The sequence below is a fragment of the Arachis duranensis genome, chromosome 1 (genome assembly GCF_000817695.3).
Source record: "Arachis duranensis cultivar V14167 chromosome 1, aradu.V14167.gnm2.J7QH, whole genome shotgun sequence".
Classification (NCBI taxonomy): domain Eukaryota; kingdom Viridiplantae; phylum Streptophyta; class Magnoliopsida; order Fabales; family Fabaceae; genus Arachis; species Arachis duranensis.
The window spans coordinates 97,979,797-97,991,404 of record NC_029772.3 but is presented as its reverse complement, the minus strand read 5'-3'; the positions used below and the strand labels follow the sequence as shown (position 1 = coordinate 97,991,404).

The window sequence follows — 11,608 nt, the reverse complement described above, 5'->3', positions numbered from 1 at the left end:
ACATAATCGCAAATCCTATTTTTTATGAGAGGATGAAACATTTGGAGGTAGACTACCATTTGATTAAGGACTAAGCCCAAGAAGGGGTGGTGAAGTTGCTGTCAATTAAGACTGCCCAACAAACTACGGACATTCTTATGAAAGCCTTGTCTACAGCACCTGGGATTTATGAATTTCTACATTCCCAGCTTAAGGGAGGGTATCACCTGACTATTTTGGATAATTAATAGTAGAATTAACCTAACTAACATAGATTGTTATAGATGGTTAAACACTGATAAAGTGTAGTAGTTGTTAACTTATGTAGTTTGTTATGATAATTGTATATGTAGCTATAACGACACCATATTAAGTGATTTTTGCCATTTACTCACTAATCAAAAATCACCAACTCTTTCTCTCTTATCACACTCATCTTTTTGCCGCTCTCACATCTTCTTTCCGTTTCTATTTCTTACTTTCATCATGCACAAAGCTTTAAAGCTCTTTTCATAAAATGAATTTTCAAAATAATTTTTAAAATAATTTTATAATAATTTTGGATATTTGTTATTATTTAATTTTAAATAATTTTTTTAAGTTTTAAATTTTTTATTAAATTTTAAATATTTTTCATAATAATTTAAATTTATGTTGTCTAAAACAAAATATTAGTTAATTGTAGTCGGTTGCCCCTGTTAGCTAGCAGAATTGTGTTAAAAAATAGAAAAAGTATAGGTAGACAATAAAACGAATAAACAATGTCAACAATAGAATAAAAAAGAATTAAAAGTATAAATTAAATCATTAATTAATTACCTTTAATTTCAAATTTTGAAATTTAATAAATAAGGATTAGCAGTTACACCCAATTTAAATTTAACATCCTTCCTCCATTTGTCATTTTCGGTCTGCAGAGGCATCTCCAAGCGCCGCTTCACTTCCCCTCTCTCCGATTTGACGCTACCCAGCCTCTAGCTGACGCCCCCATCTGCCCGCTGATGCCGCCCAAACATCTCCGCAAACGTCCGATCGTTCCGTGCATCATCTTTCGCGCTGCCCATTCGCGTGCCAACCGTGCACCTCCTACAGCCCCGCCTTTATTGTTGTAGTTCACCACCACCGTTAACATCAACAACAACCCCCTCGACGCTAACGCATTATTCAAAGCCATGTAGAATCTCCATCCCGTTCTCGCCTCCCATGGCTTCGACCGCACTTCACTTCCCCTCTCTCCGATCTGACGCCACCCAGCCTCCAACCGATGCCCCATCCCCTCGCTGACGCCGCCCAAACATCTCACGAATGTCTGACCGCTCCGTGTCATCTTTCGCGCTGCCCATCCGCGTGCCAACCGTGCACCTCCCGCAACCCTGCCTTTACTGTTGCAGCCCACCTCCACCGTTGACAACAACGACAACCACCTCGACGCAAACACATTGTTCAAAGCGAATCTCCATTCTGTTCTCGCCTCCCACGGCTTCGACCGCAGGATTTCATGGCGGTTCTCGCTTCATCATTCCCTTCTTCCTCCACTATCTTTTCTATGAACCTCACAACACCGCACATATGGATCTAAAAGGCTATGTCTACAGCAACAGACATGCAGTGAGAAAGTATGCAGCGTAAGCTAAGTTTTATATGTTTATTTTTCATGCAAATAAGATGTTTATTTTTAATGGAAATGGATGTTTGTTCTTCATATAAATAAAATGTTTGTTTTTAATGTAAATAAAATGCTTATTCTTTATGCAAATGAGATGTTTATTCTTAATACAACATTTTAGGTTGGTGACGGCAGAAGATGACAACAATAAGCAGAGATTTGGATTAGAAAAAAGCGTAATTAGAGTTCAAAGAGAGGAAGATAGTAAAAAATTTTAATGATAAAGTTAAAAAGATTTTTTTTAACTTGATTTGGAATGTTTTTTTTTTTCTTCCAGGGGCTAAAATATCAATCCATTATTCAAATTGTTCCATTTTTTCTTCGTCTCCTTAACGGAACCTTAAAAAATATCTAGGGGCGTCACCCTTGTTTCCATCACTACAACTAGCGACAAAAAAACATGAATTGAATGCATACGTTATGTATTTTAATGATCTGATATTGAAGCAAAGCACTAGTTAATATACGACGTTTACAACTTCTAATTATTCGAGATTTCTTTTTGTCATTAAAATTTGCATTTTTTATTTTATAAGATTTTGTTGTTTTTGTTTATTTATCATTTATTTTATTGGCTAATTCTTAATTTAAAAAATATTCATTACAAAAATGCATTTAAATTTTACTATTGACAAAAATATCTTTAAATAATTTAAAAATGAAACAAAAATATCTAACAGTAATTATATTTTTTCCAAAAATGTCTTACAGATTGAATTTTAATATATTTTTTGTAAGCATAATTAAAAAAATGAAATATTATTATTCTTAAAATTTGGTGATTTTTTTTTAAGTATATTTTTTTGTGATTTTTTAAAAGCATTATTAGTTGTTAACAAAAAATTACAAAAAATATATACTTAACAAAAAATTACCAAATTTTAAGGATAATAATATCTCAGTTTTTAAACATGCTTGCAAAAAATTATATCAAAATTCAATCTCTAGTGTATTTTTTGAGAAATACATATTTAATGTTAGATAATCTTGCAAAAAACTAACATTAAATATATATTTCTCAAAAAATATATTAGAGATTAAATTTTGATGCGATTTTTTGCGAGCATGATTAGAAAAATGAGATATTATTATTCTTAAAATTTGGTGATTTTTTGTTAAGTATATATTGTTTTTGTGATTTTTTAAAAGTATTATTGGTTGTTAACAAAAAAATTATAAAAAAATATATACTTAACGAAAAATCACCAAATTTTAAATATAATAATATCTTATTTTTATAATCATGCTCTCGTAAAAAATTGTATCAAAATTCAATCTCTAAAGTATTTTTTGAAAATATATATTTACTGTTGGGTATTTTTGTTGTATTTTTAAATTATTTGAAGGCATTTTTGTCGATAGTAAAATTCGAGTGTATTTTTGTTAACATTTAAATAATTCGAGGATAATTTTGGTAGTTAACCCTAGTCATCCATAATTAAAAAAAGAATATATTCAAAAGATTAGCTAGCTTCATTATTTTCCCTCAATAAAAAATCTCAAGATTTTTATATTTTATCCAATTTTTTGTGTACTTTTTCAAATTTTTTGAAATTGTTACATTTTCAATTTTTTTTGTCGGTTTTAATTTTTCATTTCTCTTTGTTTTGTTCTTCTTAGAAGAAAAAAAAAATAAAGAGGAACAGGAAGAATAATAAAAACAAAAGTATAGGTAGACAATGAATTTAGTGAACAATGCAGTTATGTTTACTGATACGGTAATCTCTCTTCTCCACTTGTGATTTCTGTAGTAGTGTAGTGTGTTTTTCCTTTATTTTATTGGACTAATTTTAAAGTCTATTGTTTATGAAAGTCATTATCTACCTAACAAACTAGATAATAAAACTAAACAGAAGAAGAATAAGAGAAAGAAAAAACAAAATATAAAAAATAAAAAGTTTTTTATCCAAAGGATTTTTTTAGATAAAAATATGTATTTATTTTAAAAATTAATATATTATTATTAAAATTTTTGTATTTTTAGTCATCCTACATTTATTTAAAATTTATTCTACTAAATTGGTTAGACCTATGTCTTAAAAGTTTTGTACCATATGCAGTTGAATATTCAAAACCTCTGTAAGGACGATGCACCCCAAATATCTATAATTTGGCCCTCTTGAATTTAATAGATCCTATTCATGAAAGAAAGTTACCTATTTACACTGACAAAAAAACAATAGACGGGTACGTTGTATCTCAACTCAACTGCCAGAATTTATTTTGATAAGCCAAGGAGAAAGGAAATAGCGACCATGATAGAAGGAGAAGTTAACAACTTTATCATGGTATGGATGGTAGCAACAGCCACATTTTGCTACAGCCACGCTGTTGGGAAGCTAGTCACGAATGGCGGCAAAGCAAGGCTCGTGGCTCTGTTCCCAGCCATAGTCCTCCTCTTCCTCCTCCCCCTCAGGCTCACCTCCGCCCACCTTGGACCCCCCTCCACTTTCCTCCTTGGCTGGCTTTCCACCTTCAAGCTCCTCCTCTTTGCCTTCCACAAAGGCCCTCTATCTTCCAATCCCCCCCTCTCTCTCCCTTACTTTCTAATATTAGCTTCCCTCCCCATCACATTCCAACACCTAAAAGATCCAAACCCTCAAACGATTCCGGATCCCCACAACAACAAAACCCACCAGATATACCGATTAGGTCTCATGGCTATTCTATCTGCTTGTTTTTTTCCTCTCTACGGCGAAAAGCAAGATAGTTTCTACCCAGTCTTCACTTTGTTATTGATTAGTCTCCACATGTACGTTTCAATGGAGCTTGTTTTCGGACTCGCTTCCGTGGCGGTCAGCAAGCTTCTACACATAAAGTTGGATCCTCATTTCGACAAGCCTTATCTGAGTACCTCGCTGCAAGATTTCTGGGGGAGAAGGTGGAACATCATGGTCAACCGTGTGCTGCACCCAACCGTATATGATCCCGTGGTGAGGGTGTCGAGCCACGTGGTGGGGCGGAAGTGGGCCCCATTACCCGCTGTCATGGCAACCTTTGCGGTGTCGGGGTTGATGCACGAGCTTGTGTTCTATAGCTTCAAGCGTGAGAAGCCAAATACACTGGAACGGTGGGAACCATCGTGGGACTCTCTGTGCTTCTTCCTCATACATGGGGCTTGTTTGACTATGGAGATTGGGGTCAAGAAGAAACTGGGAGGGAGGTGGCGGGTGCCAAAGGCGGTGTCGTTGCCGCTGACGGTAGCGTTCGTGGTTTCTACTGGGTTGTGGCTATTTGTGCCGGCGCTTGCAAGGTGTGGAGCGTTTGTGAAGGGCAAAAGAGAGTCAGTTGCTGTCGTTGACTATGTGAGAACGCTTGCTCTTACATAAATGTTTTCAGGTTTGCATGGAGTACTGAGCACATGTTTTTGTTTTTTTTTTTTGTTGACAAATAAACCGTTTATTTCAAGGCAATTGTAGGCTAAGAACACAGTGGGCTGGATATTTGAAGGTAATAGATGGGAAAATTTCATTTCCAGAATAAATATTATATATAAATATTAAATTAACTAAGATAACTTTAATTATTAATTCTTTAGTATTGTTGTTTTTATAATAGCAATTCATATCTGTTCTAGACAAATAACGAGATACATGATGAAATAATAATTAAGTGAGAACTCGATGTTATGAGATACTATCGAATGCGACATAACGCGCCATAACGGCACCATTGTTAGGCCAAAAATCGTCGATCTTGACATTAATGATACAACTTAAAGGCGCTAAATATTAGAAAACGACAATTTCTCAGAGATAAAAGGAAAGGACATTTAGAGGTAAACTCAGAATCAAATCACACTATTGAACACTTAGCTAATTTATGTATTGAAATATCTTGCAGATTGTTTACCCAACCTGATTTCCAGCTCATTTTTTTAATTATTTTGTCAAAGCTAGGCTTAAATCTCTGATCTTTGAATGTGATCCATTGCTAAATAAAAATATATATTAACTTAGTGGCAACTATTATACATTTTGGTGACTCTCATCAAACGAAAATAATGGCCACAAAGTTTGTATATATAGAGATTTGTTTAATTAGGTAATCTACAACAACCAAGCTTGTATATATAATCTGAATAATTAAATTTTTGTTGTTGTTGAATTTCTTTCGAACTGAATTGTTGTGACCTTGAGCTCAATTGTTAAATTTTTATTATCTTGATTTTTTTTTTCTTAACTACAATGTTAAATTTTGCTATTGCATTGAATTATTCAATTATTGAATTTTTGTTGTTATACATTCATTTTAACATAAATGGCATCATCAAGTGAACTTTTTCGAGGAACCTCCTCTTCTCGCTCTTGATAATGAAGATGATAATGTGAAAGTTTGTGAAACTCATGAAGATTTTTCTATTGATGAAAAATATGATGATGATTAAATGACTTGTTCAGACTTTAGTTAATTAGTTGTTCATTGCAGTAGTTTAGTTATTTTATTTACTACTTGAATTTATTTTAATGTCGTATAAATTTGTGAATTGTGAATTTGTATTTTAATTTGTGAGTTGAGCGTTGAATTTGTGTTATGAGTTACAACTTTTGACTTGTTATAATTTATATTAGCCATGGATAATAATTTAGTTTATTTGGAATTTATTTCATTATTTGTGAAATTAATTTTTTATTTTTAGATTTTTTATATTTTATATTTTTTAATACATCATGAGGAATAACAATTTTTTAAAAAAATTAAAAATTTAAGTTTATTGTCGGATAAATCTGCCAGTAATTATTAATTAATGACATATTACCATTGAATTTATCAGAGAAAAAATCCAACGATAAAAATTACTAACGAAAAATGTTGAATTTGTCGAAAAAAAATTCAATGGTAAAATTATCAAAAAAAAATTTTCGATAGTAATTAGCGGCAGACGAAAAAATTCGTTGATAAATATATAATTACCGACAAAATTCATACCATCGAATTTATTCTGACAATAATTTAATAATAAGACGAAATTTTTTAGTAAATTTGCTAATTAATGTAACGATATTCAACAAATTTTTTTATAATAAAAGTTATTATTATTTTTTTCTTAATTTTCTCAGGATGTGCTTCGAAAGTTCCTTATTGGTAAATGTGTTTTTGGTGTGTTTTTTATTGCACACAAATGTTACTCAAAGGTGTATATGGCTTTTTCCTTTTTTTTGGTTTGGTCTGCTCAAGAATTCATGCAAGTGAAAATTTACCATGCTTTATGAATGTGAATTATGAATGAATGATGTGCCAAAAGTAAGGTGTCCGATTAGTTTTGTTGTGGCATCAAATCAAAATATTATTGAGCCATTTGATATCCAGTTTATGTTAAATAATCGATATGGCCGTGGATCCTGTTGTTTTTTTCCGATTAAGATTAGAAGGAAGTCAAGCCAATTTATGAACTAGCATCAATTCGTTAATAGTTTAATAAGCTGAGTTTATAAGTTGATCAATTAAGTTTGAGTCTAACTTATAAATTAAATGAGTTAAACTTAAATTTGGATCAATTCAACTTATTAATTCGTGAGCTAACTCGATTATATATATATAGTTTATAGATTTTTTTTAATAAAATGAAAGAGAGATAAATAAAAATAGAATCTACATTTTGAATAGAAATAAAATAATAAAAAATATCTATAAAAAAATTAAACTCAAGTAGGCTCATACATATTTAGTGAGCTAAATTTAAACTTAAAAGTTAGATTTGATTATTAATGAGCCGTGAGCTAAAACTTAATTATTAATGAGCCAAACTCAATTTTCGTGAGCTAAAATTTTAACTCATCGCTTCCAGTTCTACTTCCAAACGCTCAATCATCGCCGATGTTGTCGATTACTGCCTCGTTTCTCACGACACTTTCTCTTTCAAAGTCTTCGGAACACTCATTCCATCATCTCAATGTCATCCATTCTCCTTTTTTTTTATATTGTGAATTTGTGTACTACTGAACATGGCAATTGAGCGACTGAGTTTTTGTGTGATTTTCTCTAGTGTGAATTTTTTTGAAGGACCATCCATGTAATTAAAGCTAAAGGATAATTAGAATTAGAATTAAAGTTAAAAGATAATTTAAAAATTTTTAATAATTTTTTAAAATTTAAATAATTTTATCAAAAAATTCTATTTTTTATTAATATAAAATTAATTTTATTTTTCTATCAATAAATTTATCAGTTTTTTGAATATTCTTAAACAAAAATAGTAATTTATCCTTATTTTTAACCACGTAGTCAATTTTTATTAAAAAAAATTTTCAAATTATTTTTCGTTAATTTGAATTCTTATATATTAGAGAAAAATACAAAACAGTCCCTGACAATAACATAAAAAGACAACGAGATCCTTAAGAGAAAAAAAAAACTCTATCCAACCCCTATTTTTTAATTTTGTTAGACAAGGTAATCCTTCCGTTAATAATTTGTCTCTAAAGCTAATTGACCATGTCTACCTGACATGTTAAGTTAATGACGTGTCAGTTAAATGCCAACTTGGATGGGCAGATTAATGGGCCATCTAACCCAGCCCCTAACAATTCCATTAAAAATAAACAAATTTCGTACGTGATGACACAGATCTCCTCTTCTATTCTCTAGAATTACAAAAAATCTTAATGCTCTCCCTTCCAAAATTCGTTGAAGACGCTTAACTTGAAAGAAGACGTTGGTCCCAACGGAGCTATTGACGGCGCCATGACGGAGAATTGCATAGTTGAGAGGTAAGCTTTGTTGCTCACTCTCTCTGTCATTGCATGTGTATGATCAAGTTGAAGGTGATTTTATTCACACTCTCTGTCATTGAACATGCTTTAAAACCTATGATTTAGAGTATTATTTATATTCAAATTTTGCATGAAGGGTTGAATTAAAACATGACTTAGGATTCAATAACAACAAATATGCTCTGTATATTTTGGCTAAAAAACTTATGTATTTACAAAAAAAAAATCGTTCAGTGCTCTTGCTCCCTCTGAGTTTTCAATGGATTCGCTTGTATTGTCAACTGGTGTAGGCTACAACTAATGTGATTGGAGGCTGTTAAAAATTGTATGCTTTGGGTTAGGATCCTGAATTTGTGTGCCGCTAATACTTGGTAGTTCCTTAAATTGACCATTAATATTTAACAACCTGAAATCGTAGCTACTGCATATACTTGTATTAGCAGATGAAAATTATTCAGTAATTGAAAATTTTTTGACCATGTTATGATTCAAAGTCTCAAGATTTAATAATTATTTATTAAGATATGGCCTTTACTGCACACTGTAGATTTACTAATTTAGTAAAGTAAATTTAATAATTTAATAATATACTCTATTACTTATTGTTATTGTTGCTAAATTTTAGATAAATTGATATATAATTCACATTGTTCTATTTAGTGAATAATCTATATTAAAATTTGTCTATCTATGTATTAAAATTTGATAAATTGATATATAATCTACATTAAAATTTGATATATCAATAATTAAAATTACTAAATAATCTACATTACTTTTAAATTTATCTATGAGTAAAGGATAAATCCGTCCCTGACATTTTTTTCTGCGGACATTTTTGTTCCCGAAAATTGGAAAATACTTTAATGTCCCTGACCCCCTGAAAAAGTAGACATATTTATCCCTTTCGTTAGAGTCGCTCCGTTTGTCCTGACGAAAAACAGTGACGTGGCTCCCATGGCACTGACCTGACCGTTACGAGCTGCCACGTGGAATGAGCTTTTGAAAAGAGGACGTATTAGTTCCCAGAAACAAAAAAATTGAGAGCAAAGTTGAGTTGAGCTTGACCACCATTAACACTAAATCTACTAATAATTCCACTTGAACTGGCTGCAACAACAATCAAACTTGTAGACTTCATTAGGATTTAGGACATGATGGACGAGAGTATGTGAAAAACTCAAAAACCAAGCTACCAATAATGCAATCCCATTATCAATTACAAAGCTTATTAGTCTCTCCAACTCGGAGAAACTTGCTTTCTTTTAATCACAACCAACATTATGAATTTCCAAGTTGCATTTGCACTTGCACACAGTAAACACTGATGATCAAGGTCCTAAAAACTACTTCCAGCCTCAATCTGCAGCAATTCATCATCATCGTAATAAATAACTTAAAAACAAATCCGTCACCTCTCTCTTCGCCCCATCTTTTTTTCTTCTCTTCCAGTAAAAATCCCAAAGTTCTAAACAATTTTGAACTTCTAAAAAGCCTAATTAATTCTTCAAACCAGAAGGGATTAAATTAAAAAGAAAAAACCCTAATTGAATTCATGGACTTCTCCACTCAAAAAACTAAAAACAAAAGAGAGGCTCATAAGTGAATTCCCACCATCATATCTCAGCCAAGTTTAAATCTCAGCCACCAAAATCACTAAGAATTCAGCGAGGCTCATCGTCTCTCCGACCGGAGTTTTCGGGCTCTCTTGACAAAAAAGCTAGCAAATTTAGATGTCCAGGAAAGTAATTTCCCAGCCTCGCCGCCGAAGCTTCTCCCATGGCTTGTTGCTGTTGCTAATGCTGATGGTGAATGAACAAAGAAGCTTGTTGCTGCTAAGACACCGACACCGCCGCCGACTGCACAACCATCTCCGGCGGAGGAGCAGCCACTGCAAAACTCCAAATTTAGCCGAAATCGAGCCTGGCCGGGAGGGCCTAGAGCCCCGCGGGAGCTTCAGGGCCCACTAAGGACCCCATGGCGGGCCCCACGGAGATGCCGTTGTCCTTGGCAAAAGCGTCGTCGTCGGTGCGTATGTGCTTACCGAGTATGAAGGGAGTGGGGGCGAACAAGGACTTGTGGTCGAGTGAAGACGCTGCAGAGGTTGAGGAAGGAGAAGAGAGAGAGCCAGCACCCCCGCGTATGGAGACGAAAACAGAGGAGAAGCTGGCGGAAGTGGTTCTGGTGGCGGCGATGATTGAAGGCTCGGCCTGGCGGAGGAGCCACTCTATGGTCTGGTCATCGGACTTGTGGCTGAGCTCTGTCGGATGCCATGGGTCAGAATGCTCCCTTTCTTCCTTCACCCGCTTCACCTTTACCTTACATTTGAAGGATTAGGGCTCAAGGATTTCATAGATTGAGGGTGGAGGAGAAACGACGACGTTTTAGTTCTTGGGGACTAATATGTCCTCTTTTCAAAAGTGGCTCATCCCATGTGGCAGCCCGTAACGGCCAGGTCAGCGCCACGAGAGCCACGTCATCGTTTTTCGTCAGGGCAAACGGAGCGACTCTAACGGAGGGATAAATATGTCCACTTTTTTGAAGGGTCAGGGACATTAAAGTATTTCCCAATCCTCGATGACGAAAATGTCCACAGAAAAAAAGGTTAGGGACGGATTTGTCTTTTACTCTATATCTATCTATTATCTATTGTTATTGTTACTGAAGTTGTCTTTTATTGATGCTGTAGATGTCTAACTTTGCAGTACCCATGTTTCACCATGGTGGGAGACTTGGGAAGGATAGTAATGGGGTGTTGAAGTATTTAGATGGAAAGGTACATAAATTTCCTCCAATGGACTTAGATTTAGTGAACTTTTTTTATCTAGAAGAACTACTAAAGAGTTTAAGATATGCTGATTATGCTGTAATGTACTGGTTAGAACCCACAGCTCGAAATTTAGAATTTGGTCTGCATGTGATTAAGGGAGATTCTGAGATAAATGATTTGAGAAACAGTTTATTGGAGAATGACTGTTTAGAATTTAATTTATACTTTGAACACCCAGTTGGTGAGCCTTACTATGTTAATGAGGATTTATGGTAGGCTGCCACTCAAGTTAAGGATTCTACCTCTTTATCTCATCTGATAAAGATGATGGAAGTTCAGAGGATGAGGCATACAATCTTTCTTCAGATGCATATGATGAGAGTAGTGACACTGGTAGTAACAAAGACAGAATGAAGCTGAGGACACATACTAATAAGAAGACTGATGATTGTGATAATGGGAAGAGTGGTGCTGACGGGA

The 11,608-nt window shown here is 33.6% G+C and overlaps 1 protein-coding gene and 1 pseudogene across 1 annotated transcript; one reads left to right on the top strand and one right to left on the bottom strand.

Moving 5' to 3' along the window:
• The first annotated feature begins 3,889 nt into the window (after positions 1–3,889).
• LOC107467422 (acyl-CoA--sterol O-acyltransferase 1-like) lies at positions 3,890–4,974 on the top strand. Its single transcript, XM_016086521.3, has one exon. It carries the CDS (start codon positions 3,901–3,903, stop codon positions 4,972–4,974), a length of 1,074 nt encoding a protein of 357 aa, XP_015942007.1. The 5' UTR covers positions 3,890–3,900.
• A 5,048-nt stretch (positions 4,975–10,022) lies between these two features.
• Positions 10,023–10,914, bottom strand: LOC110276567 (transcription factor TCP7-like; annotated as a pseudogene).
• Between the last annotated feature and the right edge of the window lie 694 nt (positions 10,915–11,608).